The sequence below is a fragment of the Dunckerocampus dactyliophorus genome, chromosome 17 (assembly GCF_027744805.1).
Source record: "Dunckerocampus dactyliophorus isolate RoL2022-P2 chromosome 17, RoL_Ddac_1.1, whole genome shotgun sequence".
NCBI lineage: Eukaryota > Metazoa > Chordata > Actinopteri > Syngnathiformes > Syngnathidae > Dunckerocampus > Dunckerocampus dactyliophorus.
Genome location: NC_072835.1, coordinates 20,312,172 through 20,326,341, shown reverse-complemented (window position 1 = coordinate 20,326,341; position 14,170 = coordinate 20,312,172). Strand labels below are relative to the sequence as shown.

Below are 14,170 nucleotides of genomic sequence, written 5' to 3'. Positions count from 1 at the left end.
GCATGTAAAACTATAAGTGTAAAACTATAAAAACGTGTTATGTTTTAACATTTTTGGCCTTCTGGAACGGATTCATTGGATTTACATAATTTCTTGTGGGAAAATTTGATTCCGTTAGAGTCGGTTCAGGTTAGAGTCGGATCTTCTGAGCAAAAGAATGATGCTAACCAAGGTTCCACTGTATTATCAAATGAATATGTACCTCTCTGAAGAGATCCTTTTTGACAGGCGTGCCTAATGTTGTGGCCGGTGGGTGTACTGTATTACATAGCTCTTAACTACAACACAAAGACTTGATTTTTTTTTCTGTGTTTATTTATACTCACGGTTCTTTGGCAGTGTGGTGAGGCTGGTTGGAGACTCTCCCAGTTACCAGTGGGTGTGATTGGTCCATTGCAGGGCAATAGCAGATCTTCCCCCGGATGCCGATACTACAGTATTAGTCAGGGATCGGGAATAATTATTGTAGGAATTGAACGCAAATCTGCAGGTGAAGTCTGTATGTTATAACCGAAAAATGTCAATAATGGATATTTTTCTGAGTATGACAGAAACAATAGCATTTATAGAAATAAAATAGGGATTAAGAGGCTATGACTGTCTATTTCACATGACTGGAGTGTCCATAAACAAAAACAACTTACAGGCTCGTCTAGCTCTTTATTTGGGAAGACACTGCCCTCTTGTGACCACATGCGGCGTTGCAGCTACAATGAAGAGGGCGGTCTATGGGAGGGGTCTAAGCTTGTCCTGGGTCACGCCTACAAGCACAGGTACATTTTTCAAACACTAGTAATCCAAGAGGCTGTGACTAACATGTAGAGGGACTAACGAAGTTGAAACGTGATGAGTGTTACTATCAAAAAGGCAGATGTTGCTTTTATTTGAACAAAAAGCGGGATTCTAAGCACCTGAACAACAATGTGGACTTTCTTGGCTGAGTTGCTGATTCTCCTGCTGATTTGCAGAAGACAAGTTTATGCAGGTAAAGCAGTTTTGAGAAGGATAACGTCTGTCTGGACTTTACTGGTGCACAAAACTATTATGCTGCACTGTTTCCAGCATGGAAATATGGTTTAAATTGTGGAAATACTGTTACTGCAATAATGTTTTGGGGTTGATTTATATGTATAAAAACCATTTATTGTGCACCACTGGCATGCATTTTTAACTTTGTGTAAAATGTAAATATATTTATTAAAAAGGCATTAAATTTTGGATGTTGGATGCCATCTTTAATTATTTTTTTTTGTTATGTGTGCCCAAAAAATAAATACCCTTTCCCCTATGGCGTAACAATTACAAGTAATTTAAACAACACTTTTAAATTTCGGATGCCATTGTGATCAGAGTTATGCATTGCAAAAGTGCTTCTATTCTTTACCGCTTGTACCACAGTATAGACATACTGTAGATGCATTGGAAGGTGTGTGTTACTGCAGGCAGATTACTAATACAGTAATCCACTGCTATCATAGAAGAAGATTAGCCATAGATGGACAGACAGAAGCTTTATAGGCTTTATGCTGGCTCGGTCTGCTGACTTGAGTGTTTCTGTATGAGTGCTCCAGTGATGCTGCAAAAGAAATTGAATTATTTTTTTTCTTCTAATCAATAATAATGGTACAATGTAAAAATGAAAGAGAAATCAATTACTTAAATAAATAATCATATATAAAGCATATATATTAATATATATATATTTCAGTTTAGTTGTTGAGTTTCAAAAATATATTTGCCCAAAATTAGATTACTAATGTTTTGCAACCACAATCTGAGTTACTCACTTTGATATTAAATATCAGCCATTTCCAAAACACACATGCGCACACACACACACACACACACACACACACACACACACACACACCCCTGACTGGCTGTCAGAGATTGTGCTTCAACACAAATCTATTTAATTGAAGACTGCACTAGTTTACAAATAACGCTGAATACCAGTGAAATATAGTGTGTACCTCATTTAGCTACATGAGATATTATATGGCTGTACTTTGTCTAATTACTGTGGACAGCAATGATTGTACAAGTGGTCACCTCCTCCCTCTCCGCTTCAAAGCCATTAATGAGTAAAATTAAAGACCTCGTCTGCTAAAAGTCCAACACGCGTCAGTGAGGTCTAATTAGCGTCAGAAAATATTTGGGTGACCCGCTTTGGAGTGCATTAGCTGCCATTAATTGAATTTGGATAGCAGGTGTAAAGTGCAGAGCACACACGGCATTGACAGGTCGGTCAATACAGGAATGTGCCAGCACTCGGCTGAGGGCATCAGCACCCTAATTTGCCCTAAAATAACCAATGGGCAGCCTGTTTAGTCTGTAAGAAAGGTAAAAATATAATGTTCATTTGGGATTTGTAATGCCCTGTGCAATTTTAGGCTTCAAAACATGAGTGTGTGCTCTTCTGTTTACTATTGCAGTGTCATTCTATGGCGATAGCTCCATCCAGCTGCAGACAGGAGAGGCATCCTTTCAAACGTCGGTCCGTGTGCAGTTCAGAACTTCCAGCCAACAAGGCCTTTTATTTCTGGCAGTGGGGCCCAGAGACTTCTTGCTGTTGGAGCTGACCTCGGGGCGCCCACAGGTGAGTTACGACGACGTGCGTATGATACATGCACTACGTGTTGACATTTACTATCCTGAAGCAAGTTGCACTCAGTTTGGTGTCGGATTGCGTGCACAGCGCTGAGAAATATCTTCTCTGACTGCATTTCTGAACATGTTTCCTCATGAGGCGGAAACCAAGAATATCAATAGCCTCGGGAGACTTTAGTAGGAAATGATATCGCCCGCACGGTGGCCGAGTGGTTAGCATGTTGGCCACACAGTCAGGAGATGGCGAAGATCTGGGTTTGAATCTCCGTTGGGCATCTGTGTGGAGTTTGCATGTTCTCCCCGTGCATGTTGTTGTCTATCGGTATGAATGTGAGTGTGAATGGTTGTTTGTCTATATGTGCCCTGCGATTGGCTGGCGACCAGTCCAGGGTGTACCCCACCTCTCGCCCGAAGTCAGCTGGGATAGGCTCCAGCATACCCGTGACTCTAGTGAGGATAAGCGGCATAGAAAATAGATGGATGGATGATATCTAAACTAATCCACTTAATTTCAGTAGTGCCAAGACAGCTTCCAAAGGGTTGGACAACAGTGTAAAAACAATGAATAGAAAATTGTCCATTTAACTCCAGTTCTAATAAAAACAGGGGTGTCCATAGAGGGTCACATAGTGAAAAGTGAAAGGATGCAGAGTCCACTTTGCTATTTTGTAAAGCAACATATAGATATGCTAAGAAGTTGCACCTCAGCTTTGTGATATACATTGGCCCTTCAGCTTAAAGGAAGTTGCGTTATATTTGCCAAAACAGAACTTGCAATGAGCTTCACAGCTCGTCTGTGGTCGAAAAGTCATGTCATCATGATCAGGTTTTGTGTCCTGAGCCAAAATAAAAATGAAAAGACTTGATTTGTCACCAGTGCTTTTTGCTACCTATTCCCCCCTAAGGTTCGCGTGGACCTCGGCTCAGGTGAGCAGTCGCTGCGCTCAGAAAGGGACACCAACCTCACCGACTTGGCATGGCACTCTGTAGAGGTCGCTCTCAAGCATCATCACGTCTCCATGACTGTGGACCGAAACTCTCACACCAGGATTCGCATACCAGGACCTGATCTGGAGCTCAGTGTAGATACACTTTTTGTTGGTGGGGCATCAGGACTTAATCATCCGCACCTTCTCAACATCTCTACCGGGTTTAGAGGTTGCTTAGATGAAGCTATTTACAATGAACTCAACCTGCTTGCCAGCCTGAAGTCTTATTCTGGCTACAACAGCAACCATGAGGTGTCTTTGGGGTGTAGTGAGCTGTTTTCAGCAACAGAATATGATTCGATCCATTTTTTCAGCTCTAAAGCGTTCATCTCTCTTCCACCATGGGAGACGCAGCACAAAGGGGTGTTTGAATGTGAACTGCAACCCTCTGGGAGAAAAGAAGATGGTATAGTCCTGTACAGTTCCGGTATTCAGGGAGGTGTAGTGCTAGAAATAAGAGGTGGTCACCTGGTGGCAACAGTTGGAACTGCGGAGGGGAGTAAGATTGAGGTGCGTTCCCATACACACCTCTACAGCAACCTAACATGGTATCCCATCCAGTTGCATCTACTACCCCATACTGTCCAGCTGAAGGTAGGTGAAGAGTTGCTACAGGCCCGTCTAGGGTTGCAGAACATCCAGCTCAAAGGACCACTCTTTCTGGGGGGGTTAAATGAACCAGTACGGGGAGAAGCAAAGCAATCAGAACTGATGTCTTCCAAGACTCGGGGGCAACTCAGTGACAGTGGAGGCTCCTTCAGAGGCTGCCTCAGAGAAATAAAAGTAAATGCTCAAAGAACTGGCCTCCCTCAGGCTGTTGTCTCCAAGGACATCACCCTGGACTGCAAGACGGGCCCGCCCTCCGAGACGATGTCTCCCACCAGCTCTACATATATTCCTGAATTTGACATTAGAAATGACTCCAACTTCCTGTTGTTGAGAAGCCTTGCGGTAGAAGAAGGAAGTCGGGCACCACTGGAGCCCAAACACATTAAGGTACTTGAACTCTCCAGCCTTTTTCTTCAAATGATTATCGCTATAAATGCCGATTTCTCTAATCTTCCAGGTGAATGTTGATCTACCAAAGTTGGGCTTGCATCCATCTGAGTTCATGTTCCGCATTGAGGAGCAGCCAGTCCATGGCCACCTGCAGCTTGACCCAAGCCCTGGCCCTAAAGTGGGGATGACCCCAACTGCAGCAGAGGAGACGGACCTGGCTTTTAGCATGCTTGACCTCTGGCAGGGTCGGGTGACGTATGTTCACAGCGGCTCAGAGAGCCAGCATGACTATTTTATGTTCTCCATCTACTCCAGCTATAAGAAAGAACTTCCTGCATTATTTACGGAGCACCGTTTGTACCGCTTTAATGTCAGCATCAGTCCTGTTAATGACGCACCTGTGCTCAGCCTGCCACAGGGAAATGTTTTTACTCTACTTCAAAAGTCCCAACGACAGGTAGGTTCTCATGGATTCCTGGATGGGTTTATAGAAAACCAGTTTCTAATTCAGTATGAAAGAATAAAGTATACATCCGCAATGTCCCCAGCTGACAACAGATGTGTTGAGAGCGTCAGACCCTGATAGCAGTCCTGCTGACTTGGTATTCAGTTCTATGGGAAACCTGGACAATGAGGCCGGACACCTCGAACACAGGGATCAACCCGGCAGGTTGGTGTGATTGCGTGTGAGAGAATTCTGGGAATTATCCTGGGAATTAAACCTAGAGATGGTAAGGAGTCTTTATATTCTGCCACTTGCCCAAAGTAAGCTGGGATAGGCTACATGTCACCCACGTTCTGTTGCAGTCCTGATTGCCAGTCTACCTTTGCACTAAGTTTGCAATATGTAAGTACAAATAAAATTACATGATTGCATCCTTTCTCCAGGCCCACCAAAGTTTTCTCCTTGTATGATCTGGAGGAAGGGAAGATCAGCTTTGTGCACACTGGAGTTTCCACCACGAGGCTGGCACTCAGAGTCAGCGATGGGCAAATGGTAAGCCTTGCAGTCACTAAGTCACAAATTAATTATGGCAGCGGTTTTCAAGGTCAGGTGGGCCAGAAGAATTCAGGGGAGGTGCAGCAGCTTGAGAAAAATAAAGAAAATATCTTTTTAAAGCCTGCCAAGCTAACTTCAGTTATGTCAAAGGAAAAATGAATTGATGTTTAGTTCCTACAGTGAGACAGCAAATGGAACCTGAGGTGATTAGAAAACCAGAAAATAAATATTTCAAGGATTAGGAAAGTTCCGAACTATATTATGTATATTCTCTGAGGGGAGGCTCACCGTGCCACACTTTATGCAATACAGTTTTCTGTTTCTTTCACTTTTTCAGGTCAGCAACCCGGTCATTTTGAGGATTCTGGCAGTTGAGCTTGAGCACAAACTTGTGAACAACTCCGGGGTGGAGGTGAACCAGGGCGGAGCGTCAGTTATCACCACCAATCATCTTGCAGTACAAGTTAATGTGGTTGATCAGCCAGTGGATATTCACTATGATGTCACAGAGCTGCCGCAGTACGGTGAACTCCAACGTTTACACTCAAGTGGTGAATGGAAACCCACAACTTTCTTTTCTCAAAGACTTCTTGAAAAAGGACGGATCAGATACCTGAGCACTTGCCATGTCAGTCCAACTCAGAATGTCATTGACCAGTTCAAATGCCAAGTCAGCGTTGGCTCTCTTGCAACAGAGACAGAACTTGTTTTTCCCATTGTGGTACGATGGATCCATTATAAGGTCACAAGAAGCAAGATGGAGGTCAATGGTGTTCTGAAAGTAGTTGTCACTCCGGAAGACCTCCATGTCATCACTAAGACTGTCAAACTCAATGACAGCGACATCCACTTCAGACTTCTAACAGAACCCAAAAAAGGTCATCTTTTCCTCATTGACAAAGTTCTAAAAATAAATTCAACCTTCAGCCAGAAGAATATCACAGATGGTTTGGTGACATACGAGCTGCTGACCAGACTGCCCGTTGACACCAGGGACATTTGCAGCTTCCAGGCCTTTTCCACACACGCCAGCTCAACGAGTCATGACTTCAGAATAAACATCAGAACCGAGTCGACCGACTTCACCGTCTTAAACAAAGGCCTTTCAGTTGTGGAAGGAGGGACAAAAGTCATCACAAAAAGCATCCTATTCACTCACATAGCGAGCAACTGCGAGATCCACTACAGCATCACGGTGCAACCACAGCACGGTCAGATACGGAGAATCAACCTCTCAAACTCGACCTCCATCAATGACAACATTGTGATCTTCACCAATCAGGATATCATTGAGGAAAGGGTGATGTATGTTCATGATGACAGCGAGACAAAGCATGATTCTTTTACCTTTCAAATTGTGGTTTACAAACCAACCAAACCCAGCGGCAGGAAGGAGGACAGAAACCCGCTCGAACACACCGTAAACATTTCGATCCAACTCATCAACGATGAGCGACCAGTCAGGGTTGTTGACAAAGTATTCCATGTGGCCAGAGATGGGCAGAGGTTGGTGACTTTGAATGACCTTTGCTACAGAGACAACGACTCAGACTTTGAGGACGACTGGTTGGTTTACACTCGAAGGGGGATTCCGATGGGGGAGCTGGTCCTGGCCAGTGCGCCCGATCACAAACTGTACGAGTTCACACAGCGAGATCTCAAACAGGTGGATTCTTCATTATAAGAACACTCAATATTCAGAATGATCAACTTTTAGGTGTACGGGTTTGCCTAATATTCACAGCATACACTGAACAAACCGATATATTTATCCTAGAGGGGATTTGTAAGTTTGTCATAAGGATAATAACACTAGACCAGGTCTATGAAAAGGTATCTTGACTTAACTAGTGATTTGATTTTTAATGCCTCAGCTGTCTTAATTCTTCTTTTGTTTTCCCCGCAGAAAAAGGTGCTGTTTGTACACAGCGGAGTCAGTTTTGGTCGTTTTGTGCTTTTTGTATCAGATGGGAAGCATTATGTTTCTACCTTGATGGAGGTAATGGATTTTTAAGTCTTTTTATGTATGTACTGTATACTTAAAAGCAGGTTTCTCCAAACCTTTTCAGTTTAAGACCCAAGTAAGATTAAAAATAATGGTTTCTCCGCAGGACCCAAACTTACTGCAAAAATATTGGCATCCTCTGTAAACTGATGTTGAACTCATTACTAACAAACTTCCCTCAAGATCTGTAGGGCTCTATGATTTCCATGTTAAAGGAACCTTGGACATAATCGCGAAATTGGACAATAAAAATGGAATCTACTCTTAAACACTGAATTTTTGGGAAATTCACATAATGTGAATGACATGCTGTCATCTTGAGGAGAAGGAACATTTGTGTGGGGGAAGTATTTCCCCGGCGGACTGCTCAATCGTGGCGGAATGTCATCACAAACACTAGCCCGCTCCCTCCCGAACTAAACATGTCAAAACATGTACCTGAAACACCGGCAAAAGTTGGCAAAAAAAACCTTAAAATCTCCTCTCTCACGGAGCGTGAATGGGAGCTAGCCGGGTTAGCTTAGTTTAGCAGAGCATGCTAGCGCAGCTGTGCGTGTGCGACTCTGGCTGTATGAGTGTGTTTACATGGGTTGTTAATGCAAACAAGCGTTGTGCAGGTTCTGAGTGAATTACGGACGAGAGGCGTGTTTATTCTTTCTCCCAGCTCATATTAACCCTCAAGAGACATTCTCGTCACACACAACACACTTCCAGCCTTCACAATAAGAGCACTGTTCACCACATACTATTTGATTATGCAAACCATTAAGGGTGTCATAAAAAAATACCTTAATTAATAACGCAATTGGAATTGCATTGGTGACTACGTCTTCCACAAGCATGGGCATTTTGTTGCAGATTTTGTAGTGTGCAGAGGTTGACATTTTATTAGAAAAGGTAACAAAGCTACATCTGATTCTGAAATACTGGGCAAAATCGGCCAATGATTGCATCAATAAATGTAAGGATTTTTGCATTTAATTAACCGACATTTTATTTACTGTCACGAAAGTACACACTTTATGCTGGTAAAATAGTGTAAAAGGTAAGAAACAGATTCATCAGGCCAGTCGCCACAAACATAATCAGTTGGGCGGCTATCGACTTACTAAATATCCACCAAGTTTTGGGACAAGATAAGAATTGCAAAAAACGTTGTTTCAGTTTGACCAGATGAGAATGTCTTTCTGTTGCAGGTTAAGGCACAGGATCCTTACATTGAAGTGAAAAACAACACAGGCCTCATGGTCCAGCGAGGTGGGTTAACGACTCTAACCTCATACAACCTCAGTGTCCTCAGCAACCTGGACATCAGAGATCCACAGCAACTTATGTATGAGGTCTTCCTTCCGCCGAAACATGGTGTCCTATTCATGAACGATGGTGAATCTGCAGCAGAAGCAGGCGCTGTTTTGTTATTCACCCAGGAAGATCTGGTTGCTGAGCGCCTGGGCTATCGCCACGACGGCAGTCACGGATTGTCAGATGGGTTTAATGTCACAGCGAGAGCAAGGGAGAGAAGCGGAGAGGGGCGGCCAGATGACTGGAGGAGGGAAGTGTATTTAGACATTGGCTTTCAAATAAAAATCTACCTAGAGAGTCATCAGAGACCACCAACAGTCATCAATAATCGTCCAGTGGTCGTCGCGGAAGGGCACAATGTCTCCTTAAACAAGGACCACTTAGAGGTAAACCGACTGGGCTCGCTTTCTAATAAAGACTTTCTAATAAGCTTCATATTGTCACCACTCTACTTCCATTACCTCCAGGTGGTCCATATAGACAGCAAGCCTTCAGAGATAGTCTTCACCATCCAAAGACCACCAGATCTGGGCTTGATTGAGATGTTTTCCTCTGAGAAGAAGTTGCGAACAAAAAATGGAGGACAGCAGCATCTCATCCAGGTGCATAAAACCTGAATCACCGGAGCTACACTCACCTGCTACTAGCTAATTATCTCACTTTAGTGTGTTGCTAGATAGCCACTCATTACCATGAGTCACTGATAATGTAGTGTATCACTCAGCTGACTTCAATGCAGTCAGCGTGGTGTCAGTTGGCACTGACCGATGGTGGGAAGTGTGAATGGTTGTCCATCTCTGTCTGTGCGCTTAGTGAAACTTTAGCATGAAAGTAGTTGGTATAGACACGAGGCACAATAGGCACAAGCTCGCCGATCCTGAACAGGATAAGCAGCATAGAAAATCAATAAATAGATGACTTAATCTTCCTTTGGATAATAGGCTTGCCGAGAAGCTCTCAGCTCTCTCAATAGACATGTTCTTGTGTAATTTAGCATTCACAGAAGCTGAGATGGAAGCCGACAACCTCATTCACTCAGGAGGACATCAACAAGGGTTTGGTCATCTACTACCAGCAGACATCAGGAAGAACCAATGATTCCGCTCTGTTGGAGGCCACCAATGGGGTCACCAAGGTTGGACCCATTAAACTGGAGATTGATATCATTCCCACGTTGCTGCCTCTACAGGTAATAAATAAATTATAAATTACAAATGAAGTACCTGCAAATTGCTCATGTTGGCTTTCATTCTGTAGGTCTCTGACTTGACCTTGGATGAGGGGTCGTCCCTGCCGCTGACGCCTGACATAATCACAGTTAATAGTCATCACTTCTCAGGGATGAATTTCCTGTATCAGATTGTTGTTCCACCACGACAGGGTCACCTGGAGCACAGTCGGATCCCAGGGATTCCCATCACTGCTTTCACGCACACTGAGGTCCTCAAAATTTGAATGTTCATATTGTTTCGTCTTCATCGTCACCGAGTCCACCGCAACAAATGTTCACTTTCCAGGTGGAGCGTGAATACATTTCCTATATTCATGACGGAAGTGACACAGTGAGAGACAACTTCACCATCATCGCTAATCAGACAGAGAACCAGAAGTACAGTCTGCCACGTACCGTGCACATCAATGTCACGCCCGTTAATGATGAGACTCCTGTTGTTACGACCAACAGGGGTCTGAAGGTAGGAAGAATAATGTCCAAGGGACATTTTTAGTCCAGTTTGGCACCTGTTTTGGCACTCAAATGTTAAATGGTTTGACAGTCAAACAACTTGGATTTCAATCTGGTCAAAAACTAAAAAAAATGGGGCCATATGAAACATTGGCAACGGAACTAAAAATGGAAGTAAAAGTGGTACATGGTTTATTATTCCAATGTAGAACAGTCTTCCACAGCAGCTCAACCCTACTCCTCAGATGTCTCCACAGATGAAAGCATATCATTGTCATTGTTCCTCACAGATTTGGGTGGGTTCGGTGACAGAAATCTCAGTGGACGATCTCAGCGCTGACGATTCCGACACTCCACCTGACGGGCTTGAGTTCATCGTCACACCGCCCAGTAACGGCTACCTGGCTCTGAAGAGTGCCCCCTCCAGACCCATCCTGAACTTCACCCAGAGTCACATTGAAAGTGGACAGCTGCTGTTTGCACACTACGGTGAGACACAAACAACTTTCTTGAGTGAATGAAATCATTCATTTTTTTTCTTTACGTTGGCTCGCTCGTTCGGTTTAGGTGCTGTGTCTGGTGGCTTCCACTTTCAGGTGAATGATGGCGTGAACTATGCCCCTCGCCAGATCTTCAGCCTGACAGCTCATTCTTTGGTTCTTACACTACAGAGAAACCATCCATTGGAGGTGTACCCAGGTAAATAGCTCACTCATTTATACAGGAACCACCTCACAGTTAGAGTTTTCTTCCCCCGTCTCTGTTGGTAAAGTTGTCTGCACCGTGTACTTTGTTCATTTTAAAGGCTCTGTGAGACCAATATCTGAGCAGGAGCTTCAGGTGGTAACCAACGACCCCTCTGACATGGCAAGAAATGACACTGTTGTGTTTACAGTGACCGTTCCTCCAAAATTTGGCCGCTTGGTCCGTCATATGCCAGACAACTCTACTCAGGATATTTCTACGTTCACACAGGGCATGGTAGTCGCAACTCATGTGTCTTATTTTGTCAATCTGTACATCAAAGATAAATTGAAGCTTCTGCTGTAGGTGAAAATGGGGCTTGTCTTGTACGATCAGAACAAGCCAGAGTCAGTGGGATGGTTGGCTGCAGACACGTTTTCTTTCACCGTGTCATCTCCTCCTGCCTTCCTCCCACCAAACAACTTCACCATCTTGATCTCCTATCAGGCAAACAAACATCATCACGATCATCAACATGACAGCAGACTTCTCAACAATGCAGGTTTGTGCTGAAAAAATCTGTTTCTGTCCCTCAAGGTAGAATCTACAGTACATTCTCCCCCGTCTGACTGATGATATGTACTGTAAATATAATACAAGTGAGAACAATAATTTTTGTTTATCTGACTCTCAGGCGCTGTGCTGGCAGAAGGCGGCAGGGTTACAATTGACCGATCTAAACTTGATGCCTCCAATCTCCTTGGGAAAGTGCCCAAGCCCTTTCAGAAAGACCATCATGTTGTTTACCGTGTGACTGCTCTGCCGCGCCATGGCGTTCTGTCTATCCAAGGACGCAACCTCACCAGGTGTTTCTTAGAGTCCCACACTTGGCTTAAAGGGACAGTTCGGCTTTTTTGACATGAAGTTGTATGACATCCCCATCAGCAGTGGACTACACCAACAGTGACTTACCTCCACAATTGGTCCCATAAGTCCAGTTCTGGTAGGAGATCCGTGATGAGGAACGTAGTGCATTCACGTGTATGTGATGAAGATGCTCGCATCTTCTTCCGCTGAGGAACACATACGTAAACAAGATGGCCGCGGCGCTCTGTCGTGGAAGAAGAGTGGCATTAACGCGACTGTCTTCCTCACGTACACAAGAATGCACAGGCACCAGTGCGCAGGGATACGGCAGGAGACAAATGTAACGCTGAGCGTTTTGTGAAGCCTAATTTTTTTGAGGAGGCATTTTTGTGACGCAAATATATTACTCTTTTGAACGCATTTTGTTTTGAGAAGCCAAACTCCTTCCTGAAATGGCCCCAGCAACTAAGCGGAACTACGTTCCTCGTCACGGATCTACGACCAGGACTAGACTCACGGGTCCAATTGGGGGGGTACGTCACTACTGCTGTAGTACACTGCTGATGGGGATGTCGTACAACTTCATCTCGAAAAATCCGAACTATCCCTTTAAGTTCATCAACTCCACAGTGATATACAGTAAATATACAACATGTGTCCTCAGGCGCTGATTACTTTTGTTTTTTTCCAAAAGGGACCAAGCAGATTTTTCACAGATTGCGTTGAACAAGTTTGGCATTAGTTACATCCACGATGACTCTGAGACCACGAGTGACAGCTTCACTTTCCGGGCCTGGGTGGCTCCTTTGGATGCCTCCTCCTCGTCATCGCCGTTCTATTCAGCTTCCTCCTCCCTTTCCTCATTTGACTTGGTGTCTCATCGCCACGTCAAGGAACACCTGGCTGTGATAGAGACATTTAACATTACGGTGACTCCGGTCAACGACCAGCCGCCACTGATTAGGAGTAGATCCCCGAGTATGAAGGTTGTTGTTGGAGAGAAAGTAGTTCTTGGACCAGACAATCTGCAGGTGGGCGTACTTTGACGATGTGGATGGTATAAATCCCAAGACTCCACAAATAAGACGACTTCTAGTTGAGTCAAATGTGCGTGTCTTTGCTGATAATCTGTTTTCATCTACAAGAACAGGTTGAAGATCATGACACCCCTCCAGAGGAGCTGCATTACCTTGTCATCAGTAAGCCCAACAACGGTTATCTGACGCTAGGTGAAAGGCCAGAACCAGTGACGTCTTTCACACAGTATGACGTCAACCACGGCCGGCTGCATTTTATACAGCAGGTGCATGGAACTTACCATCTGTTATGTTGTGTTCATTTTGAATGATAATAGTTTGTCTCCTTTCCTTACTGTGTCTGCTCCACCAGGGCGAGCCTTCAACAGGAGTTTTCTACTTTAATGTAACAGATGGTTATCATCGGCCGCTCTACAAACTGTTCAGTTTAGAGGTGATTAAGCCCTCTGTGTCCATCGTGAACAACACCGGCCTGTCATTGGTTCAAGGCAGGACCGCAGTAATCCTGACAACCAACCAGCTCGCAGCTCAAACAAACGGTCGAAGTCAGGCCAACATCACCTACACGGTCACCGCGCACCCCCGTCATGGACGCATTGCCATAAACGACCAAGAGGTCATGACCTTCTTCCATGAGGATCTCCAATATGGCCGTGTTGTCTATCACATGACTGATCTCAGCGAATCAGAGGACAGCTTTCAAATCTCAGTCTCAGCCTCGGCACCGGGTGTCGAGTATGGAAACGTCACCTCGCAGACAGTGAAGGTCATAGTGCGACCTCTCATCTACCTGCGGGAACCAGTGAGAGTCCCCAGCGGCATCGCGGTGAAACTGGGGAAAGCTATGATGGACGCCTCCGAGCTGGCACGAATCAGCAGAGCCGACCCGCTCTTTGAGGTTCTGTCTCCACCAAAACACGGCAAACTAGTCAAGGTGTGGCTCTCATTTTTAAACTGTCTCGGTTTACATATGTTTCGGTTTTCGTCTGACAT

At 44.5% G+C, this 14,170-nt stretch overlaps 1 protein-coding gene across 3 annotated transcripts in view; it reads left to right on the top strand.

Annotated features, from left to right (window-relative positions):
* Positions 1–325: 325 nt before the first annotated feature.
* Positions 326–14,170, top strand: part of LOC129169721 (chondroitin sulfate proteoglycan 4-like) — an 18,114-nt gene continuing 4,269 nt past the window's right edge. The window contains exons 1-22 of one of the 3 annotated variants that reach the window (XM_054756395.1): positions 326–490; positions 647–985; positions 2,436–2,599; positions 3,516–4,595; positions 4,666–5,055; positions 5,147–5,268; positions 5,487–5,595; positions 5,936–7,264; positions 7,505–7,597; positions 8,800–9,291; positions 9,373–9,507; positions 9,900–10,094; positions 10,163–10,345; positions 10,423–10,599; positions 10,880–11,078; positions 11,157–11,288; positions 11,395–11,570; positions 11,670–11,835; positions 11,968–12,139; positions 12,835–13,171; positions 13,291–13,443; positions 13,530–14,111. In XM_054756395.1, coding sequence (XP_054612370.1) covers positions 922–985; positions 2,436–2,599; positions 3,516–4,595; positions 4,666–5,055; positions 5,147–5,268; positions 5,487–5,595; positions 5,936–7,264; positions 7,505–7,597; positions 8,800–9,291; positions 9,373–9,507; positions 9,900–10,094; positions 10,163–10,345; positions 10,423–10,599; positions 10,880–11,078; positions 11,157–11,288; positions 11,395–11,570; positions 11,670–11,835; positions 11,968–12,139; positions 12,835–13,171; positions 13,291–13,443; positions 13,530–14,111 — 6,450 coding nt within the window. In that variant the 5' untranslated portion in view covers positions 326–490; positions 647–921. Of the gene's footprint in view, positions 491–646; positions 986–2,435; positions 2,600–3,515; positions 4,596–4,665; positions 5,056–5,146; positions 5,269–5,486; positions 5,596–5,935; positions 7,265–7,504; positions 7,598–8,799; positions 9,292–9,372; positions 9,508–9,899; positions 10,095–10,162; positions 10,346–10,422; positions 10,600–10,879; positions 11,079–11,156; positions 11,289–11,394; positions 11,571–11,639; positions 11,836–11,967; positions 12,140–12,834; positions 13,172–13,290; positions 13,444–13,529; positions 14,112–14,170 lie in introns of those variants that run through there. The other 2 variants (XM_054756394.1, XM_054756396.1) reach the window with 2 other exon arrangements.